Raw genomic sequence first — 19,126 nt, 5'->3', positions numbered from 1 at the left:
TTGGTATGATCTCGGCTCACTGCAACCTCCACCTCCTGGGTTCCAGCGATTCTCTCGCTTCAGCCTCCCCAGTAGCTGGGATTACAGGCGCCCACCACCATGCCTGGCTAATTTTTGTATTTTTAGTAGAGATGGGGTTTCACCATGTTGCCCAGGCTGTTCTTGAACTCCTGATCTCAGGTGATCCACCTGCCTCGGCCTCCCAATGTGCTGGGATTACAGGCATGAGCCACCACGCCTGGCCCTCAACTTTTTTTTTTTTTTTTTTTTTTTTTTTTTGAGACAAGATCTCACTGCTGCCCAGGCTGGATTGCAGTGGTGTGATCATGGCTCTCTGAAACCTCTGCCCTCCCAGGCTCAAGTGATCCTCTCGCCTCAGCTTCCCAAGTAGCTGGGGTTACAGGCGTGCACCACCACACCCGACTAATTTTCTATTTTGAACAAGAGGAAGACTGAATAAAGGTTGTCTCTACCAAATTTTAAGACATTTTTTCCCCTGAAACTTACTAGATTAGTTTTAAAACGTATTTATCAAACCCTTCTGTGGCTGTTGATCCATGGAAGTCATTGCTCCAAGTACCTGATACATTTCATTTAATCCTCAGAACAACTCTATGAGGCAGCCAGTATTATGATCCCGTGATCAGATGAAGAAACGGTGGCACAGAGAGGTTAAGTTTTCCAAGGTCACACAGTTGTAAAGTGACAGATCTGTGACTCACCCCGAGGAAGTCTGGCTCCTGGAGACTTTGCTGTCTGTCGCCACTATCAATTTCTCTCCATCTCACCACCAGAAGGTCACTTCGTGCACGCGGAATCATAAAAGAGGGAATATCTCGTATGATCTTCTGGGCCTTGGCTTTTAGGGAGCCAAGGTCTGTCTGAGAGATGAGTGTGAATCTTAGAGCTAGGTCTTGGAAGTTGGTAGAGGCAGGCTCGGCGTAGTGACACAGGTTGGCCGCCTGAGGGTGCCCCAGTCCTGCTCGCGGAGCCTGGAGACAGTGGGAAGCCTTGGAAACGAATGTCAGGCTCAGACTCCTAGGACCAGAGAACGTTGAGAATAGAGCATCATAGAAGGCTGAGAACAAAGCCCCTTAGAACGTAGAACAAAGGCCCCTGGAATGGAAGAATGATGAGCACACAACCTCCTAGCACCTGGGAGACAAAAGCTGCTTAGACTCTCTTCTGGTCAAAGCATAGAATCTTCCACCCAGGGTCTTATAATTCCAGAATTTGGAATGCAATGGATCTCAGACTCTTAGCAGCAAGACCGGCTACATATTTGGCCTAGTGCAAAGTGAAAATAAGGGGCCCCATGCTCAAAAACTAAAAATTTCAAGACAGCAATTGCAGAACATTCAACCAAGCGCGAAGACCCTTCTAAGCGGATTCCAAGCCGGTGAAGCCGGCCCTACGTAGAAACAATTTTATCGGAGGACGTCCGTCTGGTTTTACAGCTGAGTGTCTGGGAAGGCTTCTTGGAAGAGGAGGCGAAGTCAGGGCTCGACCCCCTAACCCTTTTCTCCCCCTGCGCAGCCTCAGAAGCTGAAGGCTGGGCGGGGTGGGGGGATAGGAGCAGCTGCCAAACTGTCACGTGGACCAATTCCCTATTTATAGATCACCCTTCCCCTCGCGCCGGACAGTCCAATGGTAGCCAGAGCTCGCCCGCAAAAGGGTGGAACCTGCTGCAAGACCGGCCAGACACAGACCAATGGCATTGAAGCAAGGGCGGGCTTGTTTCATTGTGACGCGTAGAGGGGCGAGGCCAGGGCCCCGAGGCAGTTGCTCGGAGGGGGCGTGGCGAGCGGAGTGAGTAGGCAGTTGCGAGCATGCGTCGTGTTGGGCGGTGCGGTTGCACGGCCGAGCGTCTCCGTCGGGGAGGTTATTCGCCAATAGGCGGCAGTTGCTCGGTCGCCGGGGGCGTGGTCATGCAGATAAGGCGCGGGTGGGCGGCCCAATGGGCGGGCGCCTATGCAGATGAGACGGTGACAGCCCGGCCAGCGGGCGGGCAGGCTGCTGGGGCGGGGAGGTGGGACCGGGAGAGGGGTGGCCGCGGGGCCCGGCCGGGCTGGGGCGGGGGGCTGCAGCCATGATCCGGGCCTTCTCGTTCCCGGTGAGCCCTGAGCGGGGACGGCTGCGGGGCTGGCTGGAGGGTAGCCTGGCCGGGCTCTGCGAGTTACACTGGCTCCGGGAGAGGCAGGAGTACCGCGTGCAGCAGGCGCTGCGGCTGGCCCAGCCCGGAATGGGGGGCGCCGAGGCCGAGGACGAGGAGGACGCTGATGAGGATGAAGATGCGGCGGCGGCGCGCCGGGCCGCAGCAGCCCTGGAGGAGCAGCTGGTAAGGGGCCGCCTGTCCGTCCGTCCCTCCACCCCCGTCTGTCTGTCTGTCTGCCTCAGTTGGATGCTCAGACACCCGGGCGGGGGGGGGGGTTGGGGACCCGGGTAGGCAGGGAGTGAGAAAGGACAGGGGGTGGGGCTGGAGACCCCGGAGTTCCGGCGGCGGGCCGGACCTGGCCTCCCCGCCCCCAAATCGGGGGAGGGGAAACTGCATCGCCCCCACTGGGGCCTCGTGAGAAACAGGCCCCATCCGTTACACCCCTTCCCCAAAGATAATCCTTCTGGGCGCCAAGTATGTGCCAAACCCGGGACCGGGTACTTTGCAGGCGTTGTCTTCTTGCAGCTTGGGAAACAGGGGGTGATAGTCCCCATTTAACATAGAGAGAAATTGAGGCTCAGAGAGAGCAAGCGACTCACCCAAGGTCACACAGCCAGGCTCCAAACATGCCCTTATCTGGGCCCCGCCACAGGGCTCCATCTTCCCTAAGTCCTGGTGTGCTTGGAGATCTCTGGAGAGGGCGGGGTGGGAGGAGGGGAATCTGAGGGCCTCCAGAGGGAGGGACCACTGCTGAGAGAAAGCTCACAGTCCCTGAGGACCCCCCACTGGGCTCTTGACCCTTTGATGACGCTTCCCTTGCTTCCTAGCTGGCCCCAGCTCTCCTTGACCCAAGGGGAGGCAGGTCGAGGCAGCGCCTGGGGGAGACTTCTGGCCTCTGGGTGTTCTCATGGTGGAAGATGGACAGAGGTCTCCGGAATGACTTGAGGAGGCCCATGCCTCTCCCCTTTCTATGTCATTCCTTGAGTCTCCCGACCTCATGCCGGGGTTCTGTCACTGTCTCCGTCCTGCCACATCCCTGTGACTTTCTGTGTCTGCTTCTCTTTCTTCATCCTGTCTCTCTGTCTCTGTGATCTCTGCGTCCCTCTGCGTCTGTCTCCGTGGCCTTCCCTTCCTGCCTGTCTGCACCTCGCTCTCTTCTTCTTGCCCAACGTCCCAGGCTCAGTATCTCTTCCCCTCCCCCCCGCCCGCACACCCTGGCTCCACCGCAGATCCCCATCCCCAAGCCTGTGTGTGGCCAGAGCTTCCCGTTTCGGGAAACCTGAGCCGAGGTGGCAGTGGAGGGGGCTCTCCCCGCCGCTGACCTCGACTGCCCTCTCCCCAGATGGGGACTGGGGAGGAAGACTGAAGCCAGACTCCCGGGGCTGCACGCCCGGCCCCTCCCCCTCTCAGGAGTGGGACCCCCCCCTGCACATTCTTTTCTGGAAACAGAAACAGCTGTGGGAGTCCCCACCCCCTCCCAAAGTTAGAGACGGATTGTGGGGGCCTTCGCTAGCTCCCCCCACCCCAAGCTGGCTCGGCTTGGAAGGCGCTTTCCATCCTGACAAGGAGAAAGCGAGGCATGAGGATGGGGTAGCTGTGGGTAGCTGTGTCCTCTCCCGCTCTGCCCTTGGTCTCTCCCCTTTTCACCCTTCACCTTCCCCATCTCTGCCCTTCAGTCTCCCTCTCCTCGGTCCCTCTGTCCCCTCCTCCCCCCCAGCCCTCTGTCCTCCCGGCATGAGATGGTAGTGGAGAGGCCTGTCCCCCCCACCCCCCAGTCTCTAGGCAAAGCTTGTCCCAGCATCAGGGAGGAGGCGGTGGCAGGCGGGGAGAGGAGGAGGAGCAGTGAAGCGCTAAATATAAACTTCTCTAGTGCTGGGGGTTCCTGGGTCCCTCTGAAGAGCGGGTGAGGGCTTCTTCTGATCCCCCAGCCCTTGTCTTATGACTTACCCCCCACCCCCAGCCCCTGCCAGGAATACACTTCCTTCAAGGCAAGAAAGACTGAAGCCAGACTTGATTTCTTTCTAATAGGAATGATGGGAATACCAGGTAAAGATCAGGGGTGTTGCAGAGAAGAGAGGCAGGAATCCTGGGTGAGGACAGGGGCTCCCTGGGTCCTGCTTGTTCTCAAGAAGGAAAAAGGTCCTTTTCAGCAAGAAGAATTTAAGTCAGACTTGCGGAAGGACTTCCTAATAGAGATAAATGGGCATTGGATACCAATGAGGGGCACGTGAGGGGAGAAACAAGGGAAGTTTGGGCAAAGGGGTCTCCAGGGGTCCTAACCGAACTCTTATTAAGCCTGCAGAGAAAGGATGAGGGGCACCGTAGGGAGGCAGGGAGCCAGACTCAGGCCAAGGACTTTCTAATCTTTTAAAGATTCATCCTTTTGCAACTGGAAGGAAAGAGGCCAGACTTGCAAATAGAGGGGTGTAGACTTGGAATATTTTCGGGGGGGTGCCTAGGCGCTGGAGAGGATGAGGCATCTCCTGTCTGTCTCCTTAATTTCTGCTCTTCCTTGTAATGGAAGAACCGGAATTAGACTTGGCAGAACTTACCGAAAAGTCCATCCTTTCGCGTTTATTTATATATTTGTAAATGATATATTTATTTATTCATTTATTTTTAGAGACAAAGTCTCCCAGGCTGAAGTGCAGTGGCGCAATCATAGCTCACTGCAGCCTCTAACTCCTGGCCTCAAGCAGTCCTCCTGCCTCAGCCTCCCAAGAGGCTAGGACTACAGGTGCATGCCACCACACTTGGCTAATTTTTTTTTTTTTTTTTTTTAAGATATGAGGTCTTGCTATGTTGTTCAGGCTGGTCTCCAACTCCTGGGCTCAAGCAAACCTCTTGCCTCAGCCTCTCACAGCACTAGGATTGCAGGTGTGAGCTACTGTACCTGGCCTTTATTTGTTAATTGAGACAGAATCTTGCTGTGTCACCCAGGCTGGAGTGCAATGGCATGATCTCAGCTCACTGCAACGTCCACCTCCTAGGTTCAAGTGATTCTCGGCCCACTGCAACCTCCACCTCCTGGATTCAAGCAATTCTCCTGTCTCAACCTCCCAAGGAGCTGGAATTACAGGCATGCACCATCACCCCTGGCTAATTTTTGTATTTTTAGTAGAGATGGGTTTTCACCATGTTGGCCAGGCTGGTCTTGAATTCCTGGCCTCAAGTGATCCTCCCACCTTGGCCTCGCAAAGTTGTTGGGATTACAGGCATGAGCCACTGTGCCCGACTCCTACATTTATTTTTAATTAAACAATGGAAACATTTTCTATTTTCCTTGTAAGAAATTCATAGCCTTCCTGTAATCATACAAACTGGCATTTATTATGTGTCAAAAGAAACTCATTTAATCCTCACAATAACCTCCAGGAGATGGTGTGCTCTGATGCCCAGTTATAGATAAGGAAACTGAAGCCCAGAGAGGTAAAGCCACCCACCCAAGGTCACACAGCTGGGGAGCAGCAGAGCTTAATGTGATGCCAAGTCATGCCTCCTTAAACATTTCCTTCTACCATCCAGTCCCCCCATTCCTCCCTGGAGCCCCTAAATCCAACCTTTCCTCTGAGGTCACCATCATTGTCACCTTACTGTCACCTCCCAGACCTCTTCCAACATATCTCCTAACAGAAACTGTTTAGATACCCAAAAATATGGAGCTTTTGTCAAAGCTTTGCATTTTACAAATTCTAGTTTCTTGGGTGAGGTCCCAGAGACTATGCCAGTCAAAGTGTGGCCCCCTGGCCAGCAGTACCACATCACAAGGAACTTGTTAGCCATATAACTACTTGGGCCCGACTGCAGGCTGAAATCGAAAGCTCTGGGAATGGGACTCAGTCATTTGGGTTTTCACAAGCCCTCCAGGTAATTCTGAGTCACTCCTATATATATTCTGCACTTTTCTCTTTCTGCTCAATGCTATATCTTGGTAATGATTCTTTTTTTTTTTTTTTTTTTTTTTGAGACAGAGTCTTGCTCTGTCACCCAGGCTGGAGTGCAGTGGCCGGATCTCAGCTCACTGCAAGCTCCGCCTCCCGGGTTCACGCCATTCTCCTGCCTCAGCCTCCCGAGTAGCTGGGACTACAGGCGCCCGCCACCTCGCCCGGCTATTTTTTTGTATTTTTTAGTAGAGACGGGGTTTCACCGTGTTAGCCGGGATCGTCTCTCGATCTCCTGACCTCGTGATCCGCCCGTCTCGGCCTCCCAAAGTGCTGGGATTACAGGCTTGAGCCACCGCGCCCGGCCGGTAATGATTCTATATAGAAATTTGACTCATTCCATTTCAACAGCTGTACAGTATTCCATTGTATCCATTCATTCCTTCATCTAATAGTTCTTTTTAAAAAATAGACAGCTGGGTGCAGTGGCTCATGCCTGTAATCCCAGCGCTTCAAGAGACCAAGGCGGGAGGACTGCTTGAGCCCAGGAGTTTGAGACAAGCCTGTGCAACACAGGGAGACCCTGTCTCTCCAAAAAAATACAAAAACTAGCGGGGCGTGGTGGCACGCGCCTGTAGTCCCAGCTACTTGGGAGGCTGAGGTAGTAGGATCACCTGAGCCCAGGAGGTGAAGTTTGCAGTGAGCCGTAATTGTGCCACTGCAGTCCAGCCTGGTGAGACAGTGAGATCTTGTCTCAAAAATAAAATAAAAAATACCAGGCACAGTGGCTCACGCATGTAATCCCAGCACTTTGGGAGGCTGAGGTAGGCGGATGACTTGTGGTCAGGAGTTCGAGACCACCCTGGCCAACATGATGAAACCCTGTCTCTACTAAAAATACAAAAATTAGCCAAGTGAGGTGGGACATGCTTGTAATCCCAGCTACTTGGGAGGCTGAGGCAAAAAAAAAAAAATCACTTGAACCTGGGAGGCGGAGGCTGCACCACTGCACTCCAGCCTGGGCAGCAGAGCTAGATTCTGTCTCAAAAATAAATAAATAAATAAATTTCATATATATATATATGGGGAGAGAGACTGGGTCTCACTATGTCGCCTAGGCTGGTCTCGAACTCTTGGCCTCAAGCGATCCTCCCACCTTGGCACTCCCAGAGTGCTGGAATGACAGGCATAAGCCACCACACCCAGCCCATTAAGTATTTCCTGAGCACCCACTTTGTGCCAGGCACAGTTCTAGGCACTGGGTGGGGGTACACCTGTGAGCAAAACAGACAGAAATCTCTGCATTCCTAGGGCTGACATTCTAGTCAGAGATTCAACAAACGAATGACACTTTGATGTATTATTTTATTTTATTTTAATTGTTTTTGGAGACGAAGTCTCATTGTTGCCCAGGCTGGAGTGCAGTGGTGTAATCTCGGCTCACTGCGAGCTCCGCCTCCCTGGTTCAAGCAATTCTCCTGCTTCAGCCTCCTGGGTAGCTGGGATTACAGGCGCGCACCACCACACCCGGCTATTTTTTGTATTTTTAGTAGAGACAGGGTTTCACCATGTTGGTCAGGCTGGTCTTGAACTCCAGAAATCAAGTGATCCTCCCTGCCTCGGCCTCCCAATGTGCTGGGATTACAGGCGTGAGCCACCAAGCCCGGCCCAATGTATAATTTTAAATCAAGAGGTCATTCCTGATACGTAGAAAAACCTCGAAAAGCAGGGCAACAGGGTGCACAATGACAGGGGAGCTATTTTGGAAAGGTGTCAGAGAAGAGATCGGGTCACCAAAGACCTGAATGAAGCAAGGAAGGTATGTGGGGGAAACATTCTCCCGAGGTAGGCGCATCCGTGGTATGTTCGAGGGACGGTGGCGAGGCCAGGCGTGGCTAGAGGGGAGTGAGTATTGCCAGTGATTTGTGGGGGACATGACATGGGGGACATGGACGGTCTGACAGATTTTTTTAGCTACTTCCTGATGCCGCACAATTCGGCTGCTTTTTTGAGTTCCGCTCAAAGATGACTTCACCGTGAGCGTCTCAACATGCCCAGGGCAGGAGCCCAAAGTAGAACGATTTGTTGACCTTCCTCGAATAAACAGGCCCAGATGGGGGCTTCTGTTCTCGGGGGAGGGGAGAGGCTGGGCCCTGGAGAGACTGGGACTGGGGGGGGGGTTGTGGCTGCCGGGGAGCCGGCCAGTCTTTCTGCCCTAAATAGGCAGGGCTGGGCGCCTGCCCTCCTAAACCCTCCTCCCTACTTCCCTCCCTCCTGCCGTCCAGACAAGCCGCTTTTGTCTGAGGGTCAGCCCTCAGCCTGAGGCTGCCTGCTGCTACCCAGCCTCACTCAGACCCATGTGAGGCTTCTTCTGCCTCTGACCCTCTCTTTTCTAAAATGAGGTTAAGTCCTAATGTCCTGGAGACCCCATCCGTGTTGCTTCAGCCCTTACGCCACCTCTTGTCACGGTCACTCCCCTAAAAGGGCTTTCACCTTCATTAATTCACATCTGATGAGAAGTGCTCTTTTCCCGCAGGAAGAAGCACCCGGGGTAGACTAATGGAAATTTCTTTTCCTTTTTTTCTTTTTTTTTTTAGACAGAGTCTGACTCTGTTGCCTAGGCTGGAGTGCAATGGCGCAATCTCGGCTCACTGCAACCTCTGCCTTCTGTGTTCAAGCAATCCTCCCGTGTCAGCCTCTCAAGTAGCTGGGACTACAGGTGCAAACCACCATGCCCCGCTAGTTTTTGTATTTTTAGTGGAGACGAGGTTTCACCATATTGGCCAGTCTGGTTCCAACTCCAGATCTCATGTGATCCACCCGCCTCAGCCTCCCAAAGTGCTGGGATTACAGGCGTGAGCCCCCGCGCCCGGCCTGACTCCTGGAAATTTCTTATGGCGATAAGGAACGGTAGACCCACTGGAGCTTCCTGGTGGGAGTGGACCAAAGGCAGAAGGAGGATGTGGTCTCTGGGGCAAAGGAACGCGCTGGGGATGGCTGCTGCAGTACCAGTAAGGCTAGACTCACAGGACTGTCTAGGAGGCTTGGAGGTTCTTTCTGAAGGGAGAGCAAAGAGGTATAGTGGTCAGTCTGTTTTATCCATATTGGGGAAAGAGGCAATCTGCAGCAGGAGGGACTTAAGGAAGACTCACAAAAGGACCTTCTGTTGGTGATAAGGGGCAATGGGTGTAGCTGAAAAAAAAGGTCAAAGACAGGGAAAGCCTGGGCGAAGTGGCTCACACCTGTAATCCTGGGACTTTGGGAGGCCGAGGCGGGTGGATCACCTGAGATCAGGAGTTCAAGACCAGCCTGGGCAACATGGTGAAACCCTACCTCTACTGAAAACACAAAAATTATCTGGGCATGGTGGTGGGCGCCTGTAATCCCAGCTACTCAGGAGGCTGAGGTGGGAGGATTGCCTGATGCCGGGAGGTAGAGGCTGTGGTGAGCTGGGATCATGCCACTGCCCTCCAGCCTGGGCGACAGAGTGAGACCCTGTCTCAAAATAAATAAATAAGTAAACAAACAAATAAAGTAAAAAAAGAAAAACTTGGAGAAGAAGGCAGACCTATGACTAAGGGATCTGGGGGTCATGGACACCACCTTTTAGTAGTAAACTGTCCTTACAACAATCCCTCAAGTTAGACTCAAGGAGGGACATTCTAATCGGGGTTGAGGGGCTCTGAGCACAAATTGGAGGGAGCAACTGGTAAAGAGAGGGCAAGAGATGGGGGTTTTCTGAGGCCTCATCACACCTAAGAGGGAATGAGATGAGGCTGCAGCATGAAGGACTGGAGTTAGACAGTCAGAAGGACTTTCTAATGGGGATGAAGGGACGGAGATCTTGAGGGGTTCCTGGGATTCAGGTACTGCTTTTATCCTTTTGAAGCAAGAGCCTCATTGTCAAAGTGAAACTCTGCCCATAAGCTCATGGAATAGGGGACCAGTTGGCAGAGGACTGGGGGCCTTCTGACCATCCTTCTCTCCCTATACCTTCAGGAGGCCCTGCCTGGGCTCGTCTGGGACCTGGGCCAGCAGCTGGGAGACCTGAGCCTGGAGTCTGGGGGCCTGGAACAGGAGAGCGGGCGCAGCTCGGGTGAGCATGGATAGAGGGGTAGGGTCTGCCTGGGATGCCTCCATGTTCCCTGTATCCCTATTTCTCAGGCCCTCCATGCCTCTCCCCATGCCATCTCCTCCTTTCCCCAGCCCTGGTTTTCCCACCCAAACCCCCTGAAGTCTCTGCTTCTCTCGGAAATTCAGGCTTCTATGAAGATCCCAGCTCCACGGGAGGTCCAGATTCACCACCCTCAACCTTCTGTGGGGACAGTGGCTTCTCTGGATCCAGCTCCTATGGTCGCCTAGGTCCCTCTGAGCCCCGGGGTATCTATGCCAGCGAGAGGCCCAAGTCCCTAGGTAAGGTGGGTGAGGGTGGGGCCCTGGGACCAGGGAAAGGACAGTAAGAGTACGGTTGTGGGTACAGACTTCCGAATCGGGCCTGGATTCCAATTCCTGGTGCGACATTTCCTTTTCACGTGATTATGAGCAGGTCTCTTATTTCTGGGCCTCTGTGTTTCCATCTGTTAAAATGAAATATGGCTGGGTGTGGTGGTTCACCCCTGTAATCCCAGCACTTTGGGAGGTGGGCAGATCACTTGAGGCCAGGAGATCCAGACAACCTGGCCAACAGAGTGAAACCCCGTCTATATAAAAATTAGCTGGGCGTGGTAGCGAACACCTGTAATTCCAGTGACTTGGGAGGCTGAGGTGGGAGGATCGCTTGAACCTGGGAGGTGGAGGTTGCAGTGAGCCAAGATTGCGCCACTGCCCTCCAGTCTGGGTGACAGAGCAAGAGTCTGTCTCAAAATAAGTAAATAAATAGGCTGGGCACACTGGCTCTTGCCTGTAATCCCAACACTTTGGGAGGCCAAAGCAGGTGGACCATCTGAGGTCAGGAGTTCGAGACCAACCTGACCAATATGGTAAAACCCTGTCTCTACTAAAACTACAAAAATTAGCTGGGCGTGATGGCCTGTGCCTGTAGTCCCAGATACTCTGAAGGCTGAGACTGGAGAATTGCTTGAACCCGGAAGTGGAGGTTGCAGTGAGCCAAGATGGAGCCACCGCACTCTAGCCAGGGTGACAGAGTGAGACTCCGTCTCAAAAATATTATAAATAAATAAATAAAATAAATAAATTAAATGGGATAATAACAGTGCCTCAATAGCCAGGCATTGTGGCATATGCCTGTAGTCCCAGTTACTTGTGAGGCTGAGGCAGGAGAATTGCTAGAACCTGGGAGGCAGAGGCTGCAGTGAGCTGAGATGGTGTCACTGCACTCCAGCCTGGGTGACAGAGCAAGACTCTGCCTCAAAAAAAAAAAAAAAAAAAAAACCAACCAAACACACACACACACACACACACACACACACAGTGCCCACCCCAAGGGGATATTTTTGAATATTCAGTGAGCCTCTGCTCTAAGGCATTGGACTTGGAGCATGGCAGTCACTGGTAAACAGGAACTGCTGTCTTTCATTCATACAAGTAAGTTTTTGAGCCTCCACTATGTGCTATCTAGCAGTATCCAAGGAGCAATGAACAAAATGAACACTAATGAACACAACAGGCAAATCCCTGCCCTCAGGAAACTGCCAGCCTATCGGAGAAATAAATAAATAACAGGATAAATGGCCGGGTGTGGTGGCTCACGCCTGTAATCCCAGCACTTTGGGAGGCCGAGGTGGGTGGATCACGAGGTCAGGAGATCCAGACTAGCCTGACCAACATGGTGAAACCCCGTCCCTACAAAAAATACAAAAATTAGCTGGGCGTGGTGGTGGGCGCCTGTAATCCCAGCTACTCAGGAGGTTGAGGCAGGAGAACTGCTTGAACCCAGGCGGCAGAGGTTGCAGTGAGCTGAGATCATGCCACTGCACTCCAGCCTGGGCGACAAAGTGAGACCTCGTCTTAAAAAAAAAAAAAAAAGGGGGTTAATAAGCAAAATATCTAGGGTACGAGATAATGCCATGTGCTATGACAAGAAATAAGCCCGGGAAAGGGACTCAGAAGTGTCCCTTTGAGTTTGGGGAAGGAAGTGCAATTTTAGAAAATAAGGCCAGGGAGGGCCTCGCTGAGACTGTAACATTTGAGTTGTGCCCTGAACTAAGTGAGGGAGTGGACCTAACAGATATCCAGGAGGAAGGGCATTCCGGGAATCTGGAATCTGGAATGGGAAGCACAAAGGCTCTGAGGCCAGAATGTGACTGGTGCGTGATTTCAGGAGGCCAGTGTGGCTGGAGTCCTATAAATAAGAGGAGAAGGGTCAGCCCGGTGGCTCATGCCTGTAATCCCAGCACTTTAGGAGGCTGAGGCAGGAGGATTATTTGAGCCTGGGAGTTGGAGACCAGCCTGGGCAACACAGTGAGACCCCATCCCCCAAAAAATGAGCAGGGCATCGTGGTGCGTTCTTGTAGTCCCAGCTGCTCAGGAAGATAAGGCGGCAGGATCCCTTGAGCTCAGGTGATGGAGACTGCAGTGAGCTATGATCACGCCACTGCACTCCAGCCTGGGTGACAAAAGCAAGCAAGAACCTGTCAAAAAAGAAAGAAAGGAAAGAGAAGGAAGGAAGGAAGGAAAGAAGGAAGGAAGGAAGGAAGGAAGGAAGGAAGGAAGGAAGGAAGGAAGGAAGGAAGGAAGGAAGGAAGGAAGGAAGGAGGGAGGGAGGGAGGGAGGGAGGGAGGGAGGGAGGGAGGGAGGGAGGGAGGAAAAGAAAGAGAAAGAAAGAAAGAAAGAAAGAAAGAAAGAAAGAAAGAAAGAAAGAAAGAAAGAAAGAAAGAAAGAAAGAAAGAAAGAAAGAAAGAAAGAGAAAGAAAGAAAGAAAGAAAGAAAGAAAGAAAGAAAGAAAGAAAGAAAGAAAGAAAGAAAGAAAGAAAGAAAGAAAGAAAGAAAGAAAGAAAGAAAGAAAGAAAGAAAGAGAGTAAGATGTGAGAGTGGGAGAGGCAGAGTCATTGTCTGGACAAGTCACGCAGGGTCTTGTAGGACCCTGTAAAGATTTTATTATGAATTTTACAGGAAGGAAGGTGTGAGAGCAGGGTTTTTGCTGAGATGGGCATGGAAGGGAGGGAGGCAACCCCCCCCTTCCAGGCTGGATGGGAAATGGGAAAGGACTTTGAGAGCCCCTCCACTCTCTTCCTTTTTTTTTTTTCTTTTGGCCTTTCTTCCCTAGGAGACGCCAGTCCCAGCGCTCCGGAGGTGGTGGGCGCGCGGGCAGCAGTGCCGCGGTCCTTCTCAGCGCCCTACCCGACGGCAGGGGGGTCCGCCGGCCCGGAGGCCTGCTCCTCGGCGGAGCGGCGGGCCCGCGCCGGGCCCTTTCTGACGCCCAGCCCCCTGCACGCCGTGGCTATGCGCAGCCCGCGACCCTGCAGCCGCCCTCCCACCGACTCGCCCGACGCGGGGGGCGCGGGGCGACCCCTGGACGGCTACATCTCGGCGCTCCTGCGCAGGCGCCGCCGCCGGGGGGCGGGCCAGCCCCGGACCAGTCCCGGGGGCGCGGACGGCGGCCCGCGGCGCCAGAACAGCGTGCGTCAGCGGCCGCCCGACGCGTCTCCGCCCCCCGGCAGCGCGCGGCCCGCGCGGGAGCCTTCGGTGGAGCGCGTCGGGGGCCACCCCACCAGCCCTGCCCCATTGAGCCGCGCGTGGGCGTCGTCGTGGGAGTCGGAGGCTGCACCCGAGCCGGCTGCGCCTCCCGCTGCCCCCTCGCCCCCCGACAGCCCGGCCGAGGGCCGCTTGGTGAAGGCGCAGTACATCCCGGGCGCCCAGGCGGCCACCCGAGGCCTCCCCGGTCGCGCCGCCCGCCGCAAACCACCGCCACTGACCCGCGGCCGCAGCGTGGAGCAGTCACCGCCCCGGGAGCGTCCCCGGGCCGCCGGCCGCCGTGGACGCATGACGGAGGCCTCGGGCCGCCGGGGCTCGCCCAGGGCCCGCAAGGCCTCGCGCTCTCAGTCCGAGACCAGCCTGCTGGGCCGCGCCTCCGCGGTCCCGTCCGGGCCCCCCAAGTACCCCACGGCGGAGCGGGAAGAGCCTCGGCCGCCACGGCCACGCCGCGGCCCAGCGCCCACGCTGGCGGCCCAGGCCGCAGGGTCCTGCCGTCGCTGGCGCTCCACTGCGGAGATCGACGCTGCTGATGGGCGCCGCGTGCGGCCCCGAGCCCCGGCGGCGCGTGTTCCCGGCCCCGGCCCGTCCCCGTCAGCTCCCCAGCGTCGTCTGCTCTACGGCTGCGCGGGCAGCGACTCAGAGTGCTCGGCCGGGCGCCTGGGGCCCCTGGGACGCCGGGGGCCTCCGGGAGGCGTCGGCGGGGGTTACGGGGAGAGCGAATCGAGCGCCAGCGAGGGAGAGTCACCTGCCTTCAGCTCTGCCTCCAGCGACTCAGACGGCAGCGGTGGCCTCGTGTGGCCGCAGCAGCTGGTGGCTGCCACTGCGGCCTCCGGGCCCGGGGGCGGAGCAGGTGCAGGGGCGCCCGCCGGCCCCGCCAAAGTCTTCGTGAAGATCAAGGCTTCCCACGCGCTCAAGAAAAAGATACTGCGTTTCCGTTCGGGTTCTCTCAAGGTCATGACTACAGTGTGAGTTTGGGGATTTGCTTGGGCTCCCCCTTCATGGCCTCTGCACCTCCACACTCTCAACCACTGACCCTTCCACATCTACCTTCCAAAGACCATCGTTTTCTCTGCTTCCAAAGACCCCCCTCACTCTCCCCACTCCTAGCAGTCTTGGTTGAAAAGGCTCCCCCACCACTAGCGAGAGGAATGGGGAGGAGCCCTGTTTGACCCAGTTCAGCTTCTAGCTTGGAAGTCCTTGGGCAAGACAGTTCCCCTTCTCTGGGCGTCACTTTTCTCATCTGTACAGTAAGTGTCCATGTATGCAAAAGGAGTAATTTGGTTTGAATTTCCCCGTTTTAGTTTAGAAGCCTAGTCTGTTTGTTCCCCTTCACCACTCTCTCTCTCATTCCTGATGAGCCCTCTCATTCCTCCTTTCCTTGCCCAGCTATGGCCCCCTCTCATTCACAAAGTGCCCCCTCCATGTCCCTGGACCTTTAAGATATCCCCTTGGCACCCTGGTCAGAGACTCTGTGTCTGACTCAGGTGGTTCCTGCAGAGTGCCCTGGGAAGGGAAGGAGCACTGATTTGGGGGTTTTGAGGGTCAAGTAGGGGTTGGCAACACCTGGAAAGAAGGACTCTTTCACCTCGATCCCTGGACAATTATGGAGGATTCGGAGGTAGAAGAGGGGAAGGAAGATGGTTTCTATCTCATACCCCCCACTCCCTGTAAGAGGGAATGGGGGAAGCCTGATGACCCTCAGCTGTTCCAATCTAGTATTTTTTTTTCTTTTTTAAAATTACTGTATTTATTATGACGATGGTGACTCCCCAGTGCAAAGGGGGGCCAGATTCTGTGTGTTTCTCTAACCTCTTTGTAAATAAATGCACAGTGTTACATATATGGTGGACTCTCATTGAATGATTAAGTGGGAGAAATGCTCTTTTTCCTTTGGACTAACATTTATTGAGCAACTTCTGTTTGCTGTGGATATGGCAGTTTCCAGGGAGGCCCCAGGGTGAATCTCAGCATCATCTTCCTACCATTGGCTATTTTACATCAAGGAATCTAGCCTTTGATTGGGTTATGTTTGGTCATAAATATGATTTCAGGCGGGATATGACGGCTCATGCCTGTAATCCCAGCACTTTGGGAAGTGGAGGTAGGGGGATCGCTTGAGCCCAGGAGTTCAAGACCAGCTTGGGAAACATGGTAAAACCCCATCTCTACAGAAAATACAAAAATTAGCCAGGCATGGTAGGTCATTCTTGTAGTCCCAACTACTCAGGAGGCTGAGGTGGGAGAATCACTTGAGACTGGGAGGCCTAGGCTGCAGTGAGCCATGATTGTGCCACTGCACGCCAGCCTGGATGACAAGCAAGACTGTTTCAAAAAACAAACAAAAGGCCGGGCGCGGTGGCTTAAGCCTGTAATCCCAGCACTTTGGGAGGCCGAGACGGGCGGATCACGAGGTCAGGAGATCGAGTCCATCCTGGCTAACACGGTGAAACCCCGTCTCTGCTAAAAAATACAAAAAACTAGCCGGGCGCGGTGGCGGGCGCCTGTAGTCCCAACTACTCGGGAGGCTGAGGCAGGAGAATGGCGTGAACCCGGGAGGCGGAGCTTGCAGTGAGCTGAGATCCGGCCACTGCACTCCAGCCTGGGCGGCAGAGCCAGACTCTGTCTCAAAAAAAAAAAAAAAAAGGCCGGGCGCGGTGGCTCACGCCTGTAATCCCAGCACTTTGGGAGGCCGAGGCGGGCGGATCACGAGGTCAGGAGATCGAGACCATCCTGGCTAACACGGTGAAACCCCGTCTCTACTAAAAATACAAAACACTAGCCGGGCGTGGTGGCAGCGCCTGTAGTCCCAGCTACTCGGGAGGCTGAGGCAGGAGAATGGCGTGAACCCAGGAGGCGGAGCTTGCAGTGAGCTGAGATCGCGCCACTGCACTCCAGCTTGGGCGACAGAGCGAGACTCCGTCTCAAAAAAAAAAAAAAAAAAACAAACAAAAAATATGGTTTCCCAAAAACGGGAACAGAATAGGAGACAGTCCCTAAATCCCCTCTCTCACAGTTATCATAATCAGCAGTTTATGTGCATCCTCCCATGTTTCTTTATGTGTTTGCATACATATATGAATCTAAATAACTATATAAATATATATGTATGAATATACATATAGTTATATATGTAATATATGTGTGAAATTGTATATTTACATAAATTGAACTATATGTATGCAGTGTTTATCACTGTGTGAAATCATCTGTGCCTGGAGATTTCTTTATGGGGAGGGTTTAAATTAAGGATTGAATTTCTTTGATAGTTACAGTACTATTTAGGTTTTCTATTTTTTCTTGTGTCAGTTTTGCTAGGCCCTATTCATCTAAGAATTTGTCCATTTTGTCTAAATCTACTTATTTTTTCTTTTATTTTTTGAGATGGGGTCTTGCTGTATTACCCAGGCTGGAGAGCAGTGGTGTGATCGTGACTCACTGCAGCATCAACCCCTCAGGCTCAAACAGTCCTCCCACTTCAGCCTCCTGAGTAGCTGGGACCACAGGTACTTACCACCCTGCCTAGCTATTTTTAAACTTTTTGTAGAGATAGGGTCTCCTTATGTTGCCCAGGCTGGTCTTGAACTTGTAGGCTGAAGTGATCCTCCTGCCTTGGCCTCCCAAAATGTTAGGATTACAGATGTGAGCCACCGTGTCTGGCTTATTTCATCTAAATTTAGGTAACATTATCCTATCACTATATTATTATTGATAGGTGCATATAAGACTATTATGGCTAGGCGAAGTGGCTCATACCTGTAATCCCAGCACCCTGGGAGGCCGAGGCAGGTGAATCACCTGAGGTCAGGAGATCGAGACCAGCCTGGCCAACATGGCAAAACCCTGTCTCTACTAAAAATACAAAAATGAACCGGGTGTGGTGGCATGTGCCTATAGTCCCAGCTACTCGGAAGGCTGAGACAGAAGAATCGCTTGAACCTGGGACGTGTAGGTTGTAGCGACTGCACTCCAGCCTGGGTGACAGAGTGAGACTCCATCTCAAAAGAAAAAAAAAGAATAAAATTACAAACTCCCCTCCTTCACCACCCCACCCAATCCCCTCATATCTCTGCTCAGTTTTTCCCTATAGTCATCACATTTAGCAAACTATAGAATGTATATATTATGGTACCACCACCACCACCCCTGCCCCCAGCTTCCCTCCATTATGGGGATTCTCATAATCTAACCCTATATTTCAGCTCTCCAATTATTTTGCTATTGTGAATCTTGCTACAGTAATATCCTTATATTTGCCTCTTTGTGCATATCTGTGTGTATTTTTGTAGGACCCATTCCTAGAAATAGAGTTGCTTGGTCATTAACAGTATGCCCATGTAAGAACTTTTAATGGAAACTGCCACACTTCCTTCCATTAGCACTGCCCCCAACTGACATTTCTAACAGCAGTTTTTCAGATGTCTGTTTTCTACCCCTTCACCAAACGATAGATGCTATTGATCATTTTCATTTTGCAAATCTTATGGGGAGAAACTGTGTTCTGTTTTAATTAGCACATTTCCTCCCTTTTCCTTGATGTAACACATAGTTTTGTGTGCTTATTGGCTCTTGTATTTCCTCTTATGTGAATTGCCTTTTTACTCTCTTCCTTCCTTCTTTCCTTCCTTCCTTCCTTCCTTCCTTCCTTCCTTCCTTCCTTCCTTCCTTCCTTCTTATTTTTTATTATTATTTTTGAGACAGGGTCCTGATCTGTCACCCAGACTGTAGTGCAGTGGTATAGCTCACTGCAGCCTCAAAATCCTGGGCTTTAGCAATCCTCCCACCTCAACCCCCGCAAGCAGCTGGGACTACAGGTGTGCACCACAACGCCTGACTAATTTTCCCATTTTTTGTAGAGATGAACTCTCACTATGTTGCCCAGGCTAGCCTTGAATTCTTGGCTTCAAGCAATCCTTGCACCTTGGCCACCCGAAGTATTAGAATTTCAGGCATGAACCACTGTGCTCGTCCTGTTTTGTTATTGGGTATGTAAAGTTATGCTCAGTTCTTAGGTGGGTAAATGGAGGCTTAGAGAGGGGCCATTACTTGCCCTGGTCACATAGCAAGGGGAATCCAGGGCTAGGACCCAGCCCCCACCTGATTCCACAGTCAGAAGGATGGGTGTTTGTTGCTGCTTTGACCTTTGAGTCTAGATGGGTAGATCTACCTCCCTTTGAGCTCGGAAAGGGCAGGGACCAGGCCTGCTGTGTTCACCTGTATCTTCAGCACCCAGCCAGGCACTGGGGTTAGAGCAGGGGACAAAACAGAAAGCAAACCCCTGCCCTACGGATCTTCTATGGTGGGGGTAGGGTAAGGGATAAACCTACGTTTTACTTAGAATAATAATGAATAAAAGTTATTTTTAAAAGTTTTCCAGGAAAAGCTATTGCTTGGCAGGCCCTTGGGAACCATTACTCCAACTTCATTCCATAAAACGGGC

The 19,126-nt window shown here is 52.9% G+C and overlaps 1 protein-coding gene across 1 annotated transcript; it reads left to right on the top strand.

Moving 5' to 3' along the window:
* The first annotated feature begins 1,975 nt into the window (after nucleotides 1–1,975).
* Nucleotides 1,976–15,529, top strand: DACT3 (dishevelled binding antagonist of beta catenin 3). The gene is made up of 4 exons (XM_050772125.1): nucleotides 1,976–2,338; nucleotides 10,036–10,132; nucleotides 10,297–10,449; nucleotides 13,262–15,529. The coding sequence occupies exons 1-4, from the start codon at nucleotides 2,090–2,092 to the stop codon at nucleotides 14,656–14,658; spliced, it is 1,896 nt and encodes a 631-aa protein (XP_050628082.1). The 5' UTR covers nucleotides 1,976–2,089; the 3' UTR covers nucleotides 14,659–15,529.
* Nucleotides 15,530–19,126: the final 3,597 nt, after the last annotated feature.

The sequence above is a fragment of the Macaca thibetana genome, chromosome 19 (genome assembly GCF_024542745.1).
Source record: "Macaca thibetana thibetana isolate TM-01 chromosome 19, ASM2454274v1, whole genome shotgun sequence".
Lineage (NCBI taxonomy): Eukaryota > Metazoa > Chordata > Mammalia > Primates > Cercopithecidae > Macaca > Macaca thibetana.
Note: the sequence above shows the minus strand (reverse complement) of the source record. Positions and strands in the feature narration are given on the sequence as shown.